Source organism: Pecten maximus, chromosome 17 (genome assembly GCF_902652985.1).
Source record: "Pecten maximus chromosome 17, xPecMax1.1, whole genome shotgun sequence".
NCBI lineage: Eukaryota > Metazoa > Mollusca > Bivalvia > Pectinida > Pectinidae > Pecten > Pecten maximus.
The window spans coordinates 31324219-31341135 of record NC_047031.1 but is presented as its reverse complement, the minus strand read 5'-3'; the positions used below and the strand labels follow the sequence as shown (position 1 = coordinate 31341135).

The 16917-nt window shown below is 37.4% G+C and overlaps 2 protein-coding genes across 2 annotated transcripts; both read left to right on the top strand.

Annotated features, from left to right (window-relative positions):
* The first annotated feature begins 241 nt into the window (after nt 1-241).
* Nucleotides 242-697, top strand: LOC117315318 (uncharacterized histidine-rich protein DDB_G0274557-like). Its single transcript, XM_033869465.1, has one exon. The coding sequence runs from the start codon at nt 242-244 to the stop codon at nt 695-697; it is 456 nt and encodes a 151-aa protein (XP_033725356.1).
* Nucleotides 698-1210: 513 nt separating this feature from the next.
* Nucleotides 1211-1660, top strand: LOC117315316 (histidine-rich protein PFHRP-II-like). Its single transcript, XM_033869464.1, has one exon. The coding sequence runs from the start codon at nt 1211-1213 to the stop codon at nt 1658-1660; it is 450 nt and encodes a 149-aa protein (XP_033725355.1).
* The last annotated feature ends 15257 nt before the right edge of the window (nt 1661-16917 follow it).

The window sequence follows — 16917 nt, the reverse complement described above, 5'->3', positions numbered from 1 at the left end:
TCGCAACTCGGAAAAAAAGAAACCCTCGGACGCCAGACAGCCTACAGGGAGAGCGAAGACACCCGGAAATTGATCCGACGAGCTGCCGCCCTTCTCCTTATTCCCCAGGAACAGGTCGAGGATGTTTGATTTCTTGCCCTTTTTGACCTCGAGGATGCTGACCTGTCTAACGACACCACACCATTCACTGACAATATGGTCAACCAGTGGATTGAGGGAGACCAGACCATGTGGAACCACTATGCCGCAGAGAGACCACGCACCACACCATCCCACAGAGGCACCACGCACCACCAACATGTCACAGAGGGACCACGCACCACAAACATGTCACATAGGGACCACACACCACCAACATGTCACAGGGGAACCACGCACCACCAACATGCCACATAGGGACCACGCACCACCTACATGTCACAGAGGCACCACGCACCACAACATGTCACAGAGGGACCACGAACCACCAACATGCAATAGAGACACCACGCACCACCAACATGTCACAGAGGACCACGCACCACCAACATATCACAGAGGTACCACGCACCACCAACATGTCACAGAGGCACCACGTACCACCAACATGTCACAAAGGGACCACCAACGTGTCACAGAGGCACCACGTACCACCAACATGTCACAAAGGGACCACCAACATGTCACAGAGGGACCACGCACCACCAACATGCCATAAAGACACCACGCACCACCAACATGACATAGAGGCACCACGCACCACCAACATGCCCCAGAGGAACCACGCACAACCAATATGCCACAGAGGCACCACGCACCTCCATCCAGTCACAGAGGGACCACGCACCACCTACATGTCACAGAGGAACCACGCACCACCACCATGTCACAGAGGAACCACGCACCACTAACATGTCACAGAGGGACCACGCACCACTAACATGTCACAGAGGGACCACGCACAACCTACATGTCACAGAGAGACCACACACCACCAACATGTCAAAGAGGAACCACGCACCACTAACATGTCACAGAGGGACCACGCACAACCAACATGTCACAGAGGGACCACGCACCACCAACATGTCACAGGGGGACCACGTACCACCAACATGTCACAGAGGGACCACGCACCACCAACATGTCACAGAGAGACCACGCACCATCAACATGACACAGAGGGACCCCGTACCACCAACATACCACAGAGAGACCACGTACCACCGACATGTCGCAGATGCACCACGCACCACCAACATACCACAGAGAGACCACGCACCATCAACATGACACAGAGGCACCACGCACCACCAACATGTCACAGAGAGACCACGCACCACCAACATGTCACAGAGAGACCACGTACCACCGACATGTCGCAGATGCACCACGCACCACCAACATGCCACAGAGGCACCACGCACCACCAGCATGTCACAGAGGCACCACGCACCACCAACATGTCACAGAGGCACCACGCACCACCAACATGTCACAGAGGCACCACGCACCACCAACATGCCACAGAGGCACCACGCACCACCAACATGTCACAGAGGCACCACGCACCACCAATATGCCACAGAGGCACCACGCACCACCAACATGTCACAGAGGCACCACGCACCACCAACATGTCACAGAGGCACCACGCACCACCAACCACTTGGAGCCATAGCACTCACAACTGCAAACGGACTCCCCGGGTATTCTTTTCAATAATCCACGTGTTTCCGAGCTTCCCGGAAAGGCCAGAGGCTGTCCGATTGTCCAAACGGTAGAAGGAGGTTCAGTATGCTCATCCGAACATCTACATCATCATTCAGACGTTCTAGGAAACTGAGGCATCCAAGGAGATTTCCAGGACACAGGAAGATGATTTTAATTTAGATATGAACATGTGGTATTGCCTGTTTATCATATTAATCTGTATTTTTGTAATTAGTGCTAATAAGATGTCTACCTGTACAGTATTAATCAACAGATATATTTCTTACTGCTGAGATTGCTGAAGTAAAGTTTCTACAATCTGAATCTGAATCTGAATCTGACAACGTAGAACACGGTCGAATTAATTCTGACTAATACTGAAACACACACACACACACACAAACTTTTTTTTATAAAATACAGGTGACCTGCCTATAATGTGCTAATTACATTCTGACTGTGCTGGATTCATATAGATATCTGGCAAACTTACGAATTTCGCCAATATCATATTGACACACAATAATTTCACTGGTAAAAATGTAATAAATTTATTTATTTTGAATAGTACACTGTATTTGAATTAATTTTCAATGCAAAAAAAAACCATAGAACTACAGCTGTGATCATCCCGCACGCATCTTGCTTATGTTTTTTTTTTATAGTTTATGTATAAGACGGATACTTAGTTTTTCTGTAAGCAAGTACTTTTGTTTATCAATAGATAATTTTGAATGTTAAATATGGTTGCATTCGAGTTGTCATGGAAAGGTACCAATGTATTGATATACAATTAAACACATCGAATATGAGTTTAGTGTAGGTTTTAAATATTCAAAACACAAATAAAATAACATTTAGAATTGTGTCATATTGCATTTTTGCTATATTTATGAAGAAAAATAAATAAATTGAAGAAAAAAATGTGCAGACAACTTGGTGTATGTGGACCTATCGACTTGTATGTCCCGTCGGTGTTCTTCGGTAAAAGAGCGAAAATATCCCTTTCGTTTTTAGCTGTTGTCTTATGTCTGTATTAGTTAAACAAATTTTTTTATACCTTTGTCCTTTGGAAAATGTTACTTTATTGAAAAAGGAATGATTTTTTCATCATTAAGAAATAATTGTACAATATCTTATATCAAAACCCCCGCGAAAAGATCAACTCGTCCAACAGATGACGTCACAGCACGTGCCGGTGACAGGTGCGCTACTTTATTTATTGAATGAAAAGCTCATGGATTCGTTCACATGTTAGGCCTATGGCGGAAGTTGCATTTTTACCTAAACACAACTCACCCGACTGAAGAATCCGAGCCCAATGAACATTGTTCGGGTGTAAGCGGAACCCACGTGCCTTAGCTGAGCTGGATATATATTTTGTCGAGTGCAGTTGGGTATTGCTCACTTCGCTGTCAGCTGTTGGGAAGGAGACAGCGACACCATTTAGAGACAGGGCCTGGGGTATTGTCATCTACATTCCGCAGTTCTTCTATATTTATATATCTGAACTATGGCGACCACTGTGAGTATTATTAATAAAAACCAACACATTTTTAAACAGTAAGCTGTCTCGGCTGTAATGAATGTCTCGTATTGACGTTTATAAACATGACACTCGGCCATCTTGTTAAAGACAGCTTGATATCTCCAAGAAAGAAACAATTTATAAGACCGTGGGAAATTACGTGTCAAATTGATGCCAAATTTAGCGCTCTCAGAACCTGTTAATTTTGGAAGGTAGCATCTCGATGCAATGTTGTAGATGATAACTATTTGAGGTTTGGGATTTCAATTTATTTGAAGTTTCAATTCCCACAAATGCCTAGTCAAACTTTTATAGGAATGTGCCTGAATTGTGTTACCATGAAATGGAAACCACTTTTAAGTTTTGAATAATTTCTCTGTAAAAAAAATCATTCAGCCATGTATTTGATTACTCGATCAATGAAAATTCCAAAATTTTGTCAAAAAGAGCAAGCTTTCAACCTGATAAAACAGAGCAATACATTCCAGATTCGCTTATTTTCTGTCAACTGTTGTATGAAATGGGCAAAGCATCAATATGTCTGTAATCTTTAGTAATTGAACAAATCTTTTTGCCTGTTTTAGGAATTTTAGGAATGCACAGCCATGATCACGTTTTATGATTTGTTATTGGGGGGGAAACAAATTTAAAAGTCAAGAAATTTCTGTTATATTTTACAATTACAGCTGAACTGGATTAAAAAATCTGAATTGTAGCTCTATAGTATGTTTCACAGATTGGTGATTAATTTCAAACTTTTGTCTGCATCAAACTTTGGAAGATTTGTCTCCCTTGGTTCATTTCTGTCCTGAGTACTCCATGACAACTGCACAAAGAAATGTAGTAGATGGGAAGGAGAATCTATTTCTGTGTTAGTTTTTGACATTAATTGATTAGAAATTAAAATAACTATAAACTTCTTATTGATAAATTAGCAGTAAAATCACCCTATAGTCCAAAAAATTGTTAAAATATATTGTTTAAGGTTGTTTATCGAGGGAAGGTCTAAAATATTCTTCCAAGAGGCTTGAAATTTTGGACACACACGAACCCCTCTTCAGCCCCAGAAGCTAATTGGCAGGTATGATATAGTAAACTGTAAAATACATAGGATTGAATTAGAAATAGCAGAAGTTGTGGTTTAATCACCAGACAACTTGCTTATATCTGCTTTTAACATATAACAAAATTTTCTAGGTTTGATGACTAGTGGGATAATGAGTAGATAGTTAACCCTTTCAACCCTAAGAAACATTAATGGACTCTGCTATTCATTTATCATTTGAAGTCCAATATGGTCAAAAGGGGTGAAAGGGTTAATTAAACCAATCAGTCATGTAATAATTAATGTTACATTTTCAGTTTTGTTTTAGACACTGATTGGTCTACAACCAATCATGTGTTATTCCATATTTAATATTGAATTGACACTGGGACAGTGATATGAAACATATTTCAATCATGCTTGTGTAAGTGTCCTGTAATGTTGCGTAATTTCGGCCAATAGATTTGTCGGACACATTCCGTTGAGTTGCGATAGTGCGGTATGATGTTTTATCACTCAACTGACATTGTGGTGAATATGATGAAATAAGTTGTAGTTTATATGACTAGGGATTTTCCTACAATTTCTTATCTAGGGTCCAGGGTTGACCATTGAATGGGAATTTCTATACAACAATGTGACATTGGAAAAAACAAAAAATAGTGAAATTCATACAAATTTCAGTTTTTCTTTGATGGATATTGCCTTTGTCATTTTTGATTTCAATTTTTTTTATATAGGTACATAAGTCTGTCTAGTAATTAATGTATCTACAACCAATGTCAGTGTTTTTGTTCCCATTATTTTTCAGCCTCCCGTGGCTTTTGAGTTGGGAAAATTCATCGACATTTTGAGAAATTTGGGAAAATACCAAAAAACAGTACTGATTTTGTCAAATAAATTTATTAATACATAGTTCACCATGTTTTCAGCATTATTAAAGTAAACATCACTTGCTACAAAAAGAACACATTATAAGTGGTCTTAAATCATAATGTGCCCATAATATGCCATCATGGTGAGATATGACTTGTTGCTAGTAAAGTTTTGAAGTGATAACGTTCATATTAGTTAGGTTTGGAAAATACTTTATGGCTTCGGAAATCGCAATGTTATCATTTACAAAATGTCAGAAAGTAGGTAAAAGAAACAATTTTTAAATTTTTTTTTCAACTTTATTTATTGGGAAAACTTCATTGAAATTTTAGAAAATTCAATGTTTTTGGCATAGGGGAAACAGCCGATGTTCGGCGGGAAAACGGGCCAAACAAAAACACTGAATGTGATCATGTGATTGATAGGTACATAGGCTTCTCTAGTAATTAGTGTATCTACAACCAATGTGATCATGTGATTGATAGGTATATAGACCTCTCTAGTAATTAGTGTATCTACAACCAATGTGATCATGTGATTGATAGGTATATAGGCCTCTCTAGTAATTAGTGTAACTACCACCAATATGATTGATAGGTATATAGGCCTCTCTAGTAATTAGTGTATCTACAACCAATGTGATCATGTGATTGATAGGTATATAGGACTCTCTAGTAATTAGTGTACCTACAACCAATGTGATCATGTGATTGATAGGTATATAGACCTCTCCAGTAATTAGTGTATCTACAACCAATGTGATCATGTGATTGATAGGTATATAGACCTCTCTAGTAATTAGTTTATCTACAACCAATGTGATCATGTGATTTATAGGTATATAGGCTTCTCTAGTAATTAATGTACCTACAACCAATGTGATCATGTGATTGATAGGTATATAGGCCACTCTAGTAATTAGCTTCTCTAGTAATTAATGTACCTACAACCAATGTGATCATGTGATTGATAGGTATATAGGCCACTCTAGTAATTAGTGTATCAAGCAATGTGATCATGTGATTGATAGGTATATAGGCCACTCTAGTAATTAGTGTATCAACCAATGTGATCATGTGATTGATAGGTATATAGACCTCTCCAGTAATTAGTGTACCTACAACCAATGTGATCATGTGATTGATAGGTATATAGACCTCTCCAGTAATTAGTGTACCTACAACCAATGTGATCATGTGATTGATAGGTATATAGGCCACTCTAGTAATTAGTGTATCAACCAATGTGATCATGTGATTGATAGGTATATAGACCTCTCCAGTAATTAGTGTACCTACAACCAATGTGATCATGTGATTGATAGGTATATAGGCCTCTCCAGTAATTAGTGTATCTACAACCAATGTGATCATGTGATTGATAGGTATATAGGCCTAGGCCTCTCCAGTAATTAGTGTATCTACAACCAATGTGATCATGTGATTGATAGGTATATAGGCCTCTCTAGTAATTAGTGTATCAACCAATGTGATCATGTGATTGATAGGTATATAGGCCTCTCTAGTAATTAGTGTATCTACAACCAATGTGATCATGTGATTGATAGGTATATAGGCCTCTCCAGTAATTAGTGTATCAACAACCAATGTGATCATGTGATTGATAGGTATATAGGCCTCTCCAGTAATTAGTGTACCTACAACCAATGTGATCATGTGATTGATAGGTACATAGACCTCTCTAGTAATTAGTGTATCTACAACCAATGTGATCATGTGATTGATAGGTATATAGGCCTCTCCAGTAATTAGTGTTGTACCTACAACCAATGTGATCATGTGATTGATAGGTATATAGGCCTCTCTAGTAATTAGTGTACCTACAACCAATGTGATCATGTGATTGATAGGTATATAGGCCTCTCTAGTAATTAGTGTATCTACAACCAATGTGATCATGTGATTGATAGGTATATAGGCCTCTCTAGTAATTAGTGTATCTACAACCAATGTGATCATGTGATTGATAGGTATATAGGCCTCTCCAGTAATTAGTGTTGTACCTACAACCAATGTGATCATGTGATTGATAGGTATATAGGCCTCTCTAGTAATTAGTGTACCTACAACCAATGTGATCATGTGATTGATAGGTATATAGGCCTCTCTAGTAATTAGTGTATCTACAACCAATGTGATCATGTGATTGATAGGTATATAGGCCTCTCTAGTAATTAGTGTATCTACAACCAATGTGGTCATGTGATTGATAGGTATATAGACCTCTCTAGTAATTAGTTTATCTACAACCAATGTGATTGATAGGTATATAGGCCTCTCTAGTAATTAGTGTATCAACCAATGTGATCATGTGATTGATAGGTATATAGGACTCTCTAGTAATTAGTGTATCAACCAATGTGATCATGTGATTGATAGGTATATAGGACTCTCTAGTAATTAGTGTATCAACCAATGTGATCATGTGATTGATAGGTATATAGGTCACTCTAGTAATTAGTGTATCTACAACCAATGTGATCATGTGATTGATAGGTATATAGGACTCTCTAGTAATTAGTGTATCAACCAATGTGATCATGTGATTGATAGGTATATAGGACTCTCTAGTAATTAGTGTATCAACCAATGTGATCATGTGATTGATAGGTATATAGACCTCTCCAGTAATTAGTGTATCTACAACCAATGTGATCATGTGATTGATAGGTATATAGGCCTCTCTAGTAATTAGTGTACCTACAACCAATGTGATCATGTGATTGATAGGTATATAGGCCTCTCTAGTAATTAGTGTACCTACAACCAATGTGATCATGTGATTGATAGGTATATAGGCCTCTCCAGTAATTAGTGTACCTACAACCAATGTGATCATGTGATTGATAGGTATATAGGCCTCTCTAGTAATTAGTGTACCTACAACCAATGTGATCATGTGATTGATAGGTATATAGGCCTCTCCAGTAATTAGTGTACCTACAACCAGTGTGATCATGTGATTGATAGGTATATAGGACTCTCCAGTAATTAGTGTATCTACAACCAATGTGATCATGTGATTGATAGGTATATAGGCCTCTCCAGTAATTAGTGTACCTACAACCAATGTGATCATGTGATTGATAGGTATATAGACCTCTCCAGTAATTAGTGTATCTACAACCAATGTGATCATGTGATTGATAGGTATATAGGCCTCTCTAGTAATTAGTGTACCTACAACCAGTGTGATCATGTGATTGATAGGTATATAGGACTCTCCAGTAATTAGTGTATCTACAACCAATGTGATCATGTGATTGATAGGTATATAGGCCTCTCCAGTAATTAGTGTATCTACAACCAATGTGATCATGTGATTGATAGGTATATAGGCCTCTCCAGTAATTAGTGTATCTACAACCAATGTGATCATGTGATTGATAGGTATATAGGCCTCTCTAGTAATTAGTGTACCTACAACCAATGTGATCATGTGATTGATAGGTATATAGGCCTCCCCAGTAATTAGTGTATCAACCAATGTGATCATGTGATTGATAGGTATATAGGCCTCTCTAGTAATTAGTGTATCTACAACCAATGTGATCATGTGATTGATAGGTATATAGGACTCCCAAGTAATTAGTGTATCTACAACCAATGTGGTCATGTGATTGATAGGTATATAGGCCTCTCCAGTAATTAGTGTATCAACCAATGTGATCATGTGATTGATAGGTATATAGGCCTCTCTAGTAATTAGTGTATTGATAGGTATATAGGCCTCTCTAGTAATTAGTGTATCTACAACCAATGTGATTGATAGGTATATAGGCCTCTCTAGTAATTAGTGTATCTACAACCAATGTGATCATGTGATTGATAGGTATATAGGCCTCTCTAGTAATTAGTGTATCAACCAATGTGATCATGTGATTGATAGGTATATAGGCCTCTCTAGTAATTAGTGTATTGATAGGTATATAAGCCTCTCTAGTAATTAGTGTATCAACCATTGTGATCATGTGATTGATAGGTATATAGGCCTCTCTAGTAATTAGTGTATCTACAACCAATGTGATCATGTGATTGATAGGTATATAGGCCTCTCTAGTAATTAGTGTATCAACAACCAATGTGATCATGTGATTGATAGGTATATAGGCCTCCCCAGTAATTAGTGTATCAACCAATGTGATCATGTGATTGATAGGTATATAGGCCTCTCTAGTAATTAGTGTATCAACCAATGTGATCATGTGATTGATAGGTATATAGACCTCTCCAGTAATTAGTGTATCTACAACCAATGTGATCATGTGATTGATAGGTATATAGGCCTCTCTAGTAATTAGTGTATCTACAACCAATGTGATTGATAGGTATATAGACCTCTCTAGTAATTAGTGTATCAACCAATGTGATCATGTGATTGATAGGTATATAGACCTCTCTAGTAATTAGTGTATCTACAACCAATGTGATCATGTGATTGATAGGTATATAGGCCTCTCTAGTAATTAGTGTATCTACAACCAATGTGATCATGTGATTGATAGGTATATAGACCTCTCTAGTAATTAGTGTATCTACAACCAATGTGATCATGTGATTGATAGGTATATAGACCTCTCTAGTAATTAGTGTATCTACAACCAATGTGATCATGTGATTGATAGGTATATAGACCTCTCTAGTAATTAGTGTATCTACAACCAATGTGATCATGTGATTGATAGGTATATAGACCTCTCTAGTAATTAGTGTATCTACAACCAATGTGATCATGTGATTGATAGGTATATAGACCTCTCTAGTAATTAGTGTATCTACAACCAATGTGATCATGTGATTGATAGGTATATAGGCCTCTCCAGTAATTAGTGTATCTACAACCAGTGTGATCATGTGATTGATAGGTATATAGGCCTAGGCCTCTCCAGTAATTAGTGTATCTACAACCAATGTGATCATGTGATTGATAGGTATATAGACCTCTCCAGTAATTAATGTACCTACAACCAATGTGATCATGTGATTGATAGGTATATAGGCCTAGGCCTCTCCAGTAATTAGTGTATCTACAACCAATGTGGTCATGTGATTGATAGGTATATAGACCTCTCCAGTAATTAGTGTATCTACAACCAATGTGATCATGTGATTGATAGGTACATAGGTCTCTCTAGTAATTAGTGTATCTACAACCAATGTGATTGATAGGTATATAGGCCTCTACAGTAATTAGTGTATCTACAACCAATGTGATCATGTGATTGATAGGTACATAGGTCTCTCTAGTAATTAGTGTAACTACCACCAATATGATTGATAGGTATATAGACCTCTCCAGTAATTAGTGTATTGATAGGTATATAAGCCTCTCCAGTAATTAGTGTATTGATAGGTATATAGGCCTCTCTAGTAATTAGTGTATTGATAGGTATATAGACCTCTCTAGTAATTAGTGTATTGATAGGTATATAGACCTCTCCAGTAATTAGTGTATCTACAACCAATGTGATCATGTGATTGATAGGTATATAGGCCTCTCCAGTAATTAGTGTATTGATAGGTATATAAGCCTCTCCAGTAATTAGTGTATTGATAGGTATATAGGCCTCTCTAGTAATTAGTGTATCTACAACCAATGTGATTGATAGGTATATAGGCCTCTACAGTAATTAGTGTATCTACAACCAATGTGATCATGTGATTGATAGGTATATAGGCCTCTCTAGTAATTAGTGTATCTACAACCAATGTGATTGATAGGTATATAGGCCTCTCTAGTAATTAGTGTATCTACAACCAATGTGATCATGTGATTGATAGGTATATAGGCCTCTCTAGTAATTAGTGTATCAACCAATGTGATCATGTGATTGATAGGTATATAGGCCTCTCTAGTAATTAGTGTATTGATAGGTATATAAGCCTCTCTAGTAATTAGTGTATCAACCATTGTGATCATGTGATTGATAGGTATATAGGCCTCTCTAGTAATTAGTGTATCTACAACCAATGTGATCATGTGATTGATAGGTATATAGGCCTCTCTAGTAATTAGTGTATCAACAACCAATGTGATCATGTGATTGATAGGTATATAGGCCTCCCCAGTAATTAGTGTATCAACCAATGTGATCATGTGATTGATAGGTATATAGGCCTCTCCAGTAATTAGTGTACCTACAACCAATGTGATCATGTGATTGATAGGTATATAGGACTCTCTAGTAATTAGTGTACCTACAACCAATGTGATCATGTGATTGATAGGTATATAGGCCTCTCTAGTAATTAGTGTACCTACAACCAATGTGATCATGTGATTGATAGGTATATAGGACTCTCTAGTAATTAGTGTACCTACAACCAATGTGATCATGTGATTGATAGGTATATAGGCCTCTCTAGTAATTAGTGTACCTACAACCAATGTGATCATGTGATTGATAGGTATATAGGACTCTCTAGTAATTAGTGTACCTACAACCAATGTGATCATGTGATTGATAGGTATATAGACCTCTCTAGTAATTAGTGTATCTACAACCAATGTGATTGATAGGTATATAGGCCTCTCTAGTAATTAGTGTATCTACAACCAATGTGATTGATAGGTATATAGGCCTCTCTAGTAATTAGTGTATCTACAACCATTGTGATCATGTGATTGATAGGTATATAGGCCTCTCTAGTAATTAGTGTATCTACAACCATTGTGATCATGTGATTGATAGGTATATAGGCCTCTCTAGTAATTAGTGTATCTACAACCAATGTGATCATGTGATTGATAGGTATATAGACCTCTCTAGTAATTAGTGTATCTACAACCAATGTGATTGATAGGTATATAGGCCTCTCTAGTAATTAGTGTATCTACAACCAATGTGATTGATAGGTATATAGGCCTCTCTAGTAATTAGTGTATCTACAACCATTGTGATCATGTGATTGATAGGTATATAGGCCTCTCTAGTAATTAGTGTATCTACAACCATTGTGATCATGTGATTGATAGGTATATAGACCTCTCCAGTAATTAGTGTATCTACAACCAATGTGATCATGTGATTGATAGGTATATAGGCCTCCCCAGTAATTAGTGTATCAACCAATGTGATCATGTGATTGATAGGTATATAGGCCTCCAGTAATTAGTGTATCTACAACCATTGTGATCATGTGATTGATAGGTATATAGGCCTCTCTAGTAATTAGTGTATCTACAACCAATGTGATCATGTGATTGATAGGTATATAGGCCTCTCTAGTAATTAGTGTATCTACAACCAATGTGATCATGTGATTGATAGGTATATAGGCCACTCTAGTAATTAGTGTATCAACCAATGTGATCATGTGATTGATAGGTATATAGGCCTCTCTAGTAATTAGTGTATCAACCAATGTGATCATGTGATTGATAGGTATATAGGCCTCTCTAGTAATTAGTGTATCTACAACCAATGTGATCATGTGATTGATAGGTATATAGGCCACTCTAGTAATTAGTGTATCAACCAATGTGATCATGTGATTGATAGGTATATAGGCCTCTCTAGTAATTAGTGTATCAACCAATGTGATCATGTGATTGATAGGTATATAGGCCTCTCTAGTAATTAGTGTATCTACAACCAATGTGATCATGTGATTGATAGGTATATAGGCCACTCTAGTAATTAGTGTATCAACCAATGTGATCATGTGATTGATAGGTATATAGGCCTCTCTAGTAATTAGTGTATCAACCAATGTGATCATGTGATTGATAGGTATATAGGACTCTCCAGTAATTAGTGTATCTACAACCAATGTGATAAAGACAATATCCTTATCATTTTATGTAAAATATCAGCACAGTTGGGGTGGGTAATGTCAACATAGAAGCCAAGGTTAAAGGTCAATCTCTTCACACATCGTTGTACTCTCTTGGGGTTAAAGGTCAATCTCTTCACATCTGTTTACTTTCTGGGCGAGACTGGCCACCAAACCCTAGTTTCTTTTTCTAGAATTGCCCAGCTAAATTCTAATACTAGCTGATCTCCCCCTAGTTTGAAATCTAGAATCAGAACATTTCCTAGAGACCAAAATCATCAAGCTTGATTTAAAAAAAAAAATAATTAAGCTCGATTTTATTGATAATTTTGATATTCTAGAGACAGGGGACAACAGTCTATCTCAAGGTTAAAGATCAATCTCTTCAGCCAGAATCATAAAAATTTGTGGACACTAAAAATCTAGCAATGTACAGGACCTGTCTTGAATTGATAATGGTGGCAGCTGTTGCAATGTAAGTACATGTATAAAAGGTGAAGCAAAAAAAAATATATAATTTTCTTATTACATGTTTGAAAAAAATAGGGAAGGTAAATAAAAACATGGAACATTTTGAAGGGTTCATTATGAAGTTTTCTTGGAATTTATATGGAATAAACGATGAAAATTATTTATTTTGTGACAATGCTTACAAATGTTAGATTCACCATCAAACACAGAAAGTAACAAAACAAATTATTAGTAGATATGAAACTAACAATATTTGATTTGGCCTGATGGTTGTTGACCTGTCTGTTGTGGTCTGTCTATTTTGTGTGACCTCTGTGTATGGATGTGAGCCATCAACATGACCTGATGAAGTTTGATACTGACTTGACAGGGACTTGTTAATCTGGGGCATGGAAGGGAGTCCCCCTCCCTTCACATAGTCCCCCTCCTCACAAAGTCTCTCTTCCCTCACAAAGTCCCTCTCCCCTCACAAAGTCCCTCTCCCTTCAAAGTCCATCTCCCCTCACAAAGTCCCCCTGCCCTCACAGAGTCCCCCTCCCTTCACAAAGTCCCCCTGCCCCTCACAAAGTCCCCCTGCCCTCACAAAGTCCCCCTGCCCTCACAGAGTCCCCCTCCCTTCACAAAGTCCATCTCCCCTCACAAAGTCCACCTGCCCTCACAGAGTCCCCCTGCCCTCACAAAGTCCCGCTGCCCTCACAAAGTCCCCATCCCTTCACAAAGTCCCTCCCCTCAAAGTCCATCTCCCCTCACAAAGTCCCTCTCCCCTCAAAGTCCCTCTCCCCTCACAAAGTCCCTCTCCCACACAGACAGAAAGGGAATCTCCAGTTTCGGGGAAGCCTATTAGGAGAAATCCCCCTTCTCAGTCTCGGGGCATTGAGTCTAACGGGAAACCCCTTCAAAATCAGGTAGACATCCACCTCTTTAAATCTCTGGTAGAAAGAGAAACTCCCTCCTTCAGTTTGGAAAGGGTTGGGAACACCTATCATAGCCTTAGGTATGGAAACGAACCCCTCCCACAACTTCCCTAAAATCTGGGAGGTCAAACAAATCTCTGGCAGTGACTGGTAGGATTCTTTAATGTTCTTAGTAATTAATACTAATTATCACAAATATATAATGACTGAACACCATGTATCATTTTGCTAATATTGAACACCATGTATCATTTTGCTATTATATATATGTGACCTCTTGTTACACAATAACATGTTAGTGTGTCAGAGTGCTATAAATAACACCATGAGGAAACCCCCCCCCTCCCAATATGAGGCATGGAGATAACCCCCTCCCCCTCCCCCTTTCCCTCCTCCCCCCACCCTACCCCCCACCCTACCCCCACCCCCAACCTCGCACTTCGGCCTCAACAAATCTGCTATGATATGAAAAGCAAACCATGTTTGCAATTGGGGAGGATTAATGAGGGATTTCCAAAACAAACACTGGCTGACAGAACCCTTATCAGTTCCCCCAACAAGTGACCACCTTCACCATTCTGTTTAATGGTGAAACCCGACACTTTTATCATCACTATCACAACCCCTGATTGTAATTATACATACATCACTTCACACTACAGCCACTAAATCTATCCGGCTTTGGAAGCCAATCCCTAGGCTTTGTAATTGTTATTTTGTATAAAAAAAATGCAATGTAGAAAACATGGAATTTAGAAAAAAAAAATTAAAAAAAAAACATTAATAAAAAAGAAATTGGAAAAAAAAATTAATATCTGCAATTTTGCATACCTTTTCGTAAATGCATAGGAACGTGTTAGTGGTCCCCCTGTCTCTCGAATATTGATATTACAAATAAGGTGATAATCTAGTAGTAGAATTCAGCTGAACAATTCTTTACAAAAACACAAAAAGGGATATATACATGACATGTAGTTATAAAATAATGAGCAGTATAGTTTAATGGTGTGACTGCATCCTTTGCTCATTTTGTTAGAGCACATAAGGTGAAGACTATAGACTAGACTTCCTGTCTCTAGAATATTAAAATTATAAATCAAATTGACTTTTATGATTTTGGTCTCTAGTGTAGATCTGATTCTAGAGTTTGAATCAAAGTTTCAAGTTAGAGGGAGATAATTTGGTATTAGAATTTAGCAGAGCAATTCTAACAAAAAATCAGGGGTCGCATGGTGGACAGTATTGGTGAAGATCTTAGATGTGTGGTCAGGGCTTTTTCTGAGGGTTTTTTTGGGCCGTTAATGGGCCCTATTCTCAATTGGAATTATTTCATTTTAAAGCCAAACTCAAAATTTGTAGATTACTCTTGAAAGAATCTTACATAAGGTGAAGAAAAAATCTTTCCCAAATCACCAATTTTCTTCCCAAAATGAGACAAAAAAAGCCCTTCCTAAACCAGTGAGAAAAAGCCCTGACACTAGGTATATATATTATTATGAAAGTGAGGTCAGATTTCAAATACACAATTCTCCATGTCCCTACCACATCTTGTACAGAATTCAGAACCAGCAGCTGAGGATAAGATCAGAATTTTATTAAAAGTAAACTGACCCTAAGGGAGTAATTAGATAGTGTTTGGTCAGAACTGTGGTGGTCCATCCTAGTGACCACTAACTGACCATTCCATGTGGTCAAGGACAACTGCAGTCTGTGTGGGGAGGATGAGCGATTAGCACCATGTCCAGATGAGAGAGTTGACTTGCTAGTGTGACCAATCAGAGGCCAGATAAAGGAAAGGCATCGTGTTGTTAGCTTTCACTGACATTATTATTGAAGTTTAGGAAACTTAAACCAAGATTTTTTTTCTGACACTACTTTAACATTACTATTTAGATAAGAAAATTGTCTTTCTGGTAAATCAGGCCAGCAATGAAAATTTATTTCTGATTTAGTTGAAATCATTGATTTTTTTCTTAAACTTTACATATTAGTAACATATTATATAAAGGCAAATCATAACAACAAAATACAGAAGTTAATTTATTATTTAAGCAACATAAACTCATGATAATTAGAAGTATAGTTATTGTTTTAGAAAACAGAAATGATGAAATTTTTTTTTGTCTGGAATGTAGGAAAGGGGAAAATTAATAATCAACTCATGATAATTACAAAGTATTAGTATTGTTAGAAAAACCGGAATGATAACATATTTTTTGTCGGGAAAATGACAATAACATATTGTTAGTAAAAGGTGTTGTCGATGGGTATGTAAGAAAGGGGAAAATTAATAAATTGATATAAACTCATGATGATTAGGAAGTATAAATATTGTTTCAGAAAACAGGAATGATAAAATAGTTTTAGTTAGGACAGTTGTTGGTGGGTATGTAGGAAAATGGAAATTTTTATTTTAGGTAAAAAAGATCAGAAAATGATGCAATAAATTTCATGGATTTCTTTTAGTTCCTGAAAAAAATTTTTTTTAATGAACATTCCTAAAATTCTGTCTGGTTTCAAATGGAAATTTTAAGCTAGGGATATTAAGGAAAGTTCAAAAGTTTTTCTTACTATAGTGGAATTTAACCAAAAATG

Excerpts from the sequence above, each read along its gene's own strand:
- LOC117315316 (XM_033869464.1), top strand. The coding sequence starts at position 1,211 with ATGTCGCAGATGCACCACGCACCACCAACATACCACAGAGAGACCACG.
- LOC117315318 (XM_033869465.1), top strand. The coding sequence starts at position 242 with ATGCCGCAGAGAGACCACGCACCACACCATCCCACAGAGGCACCACGC.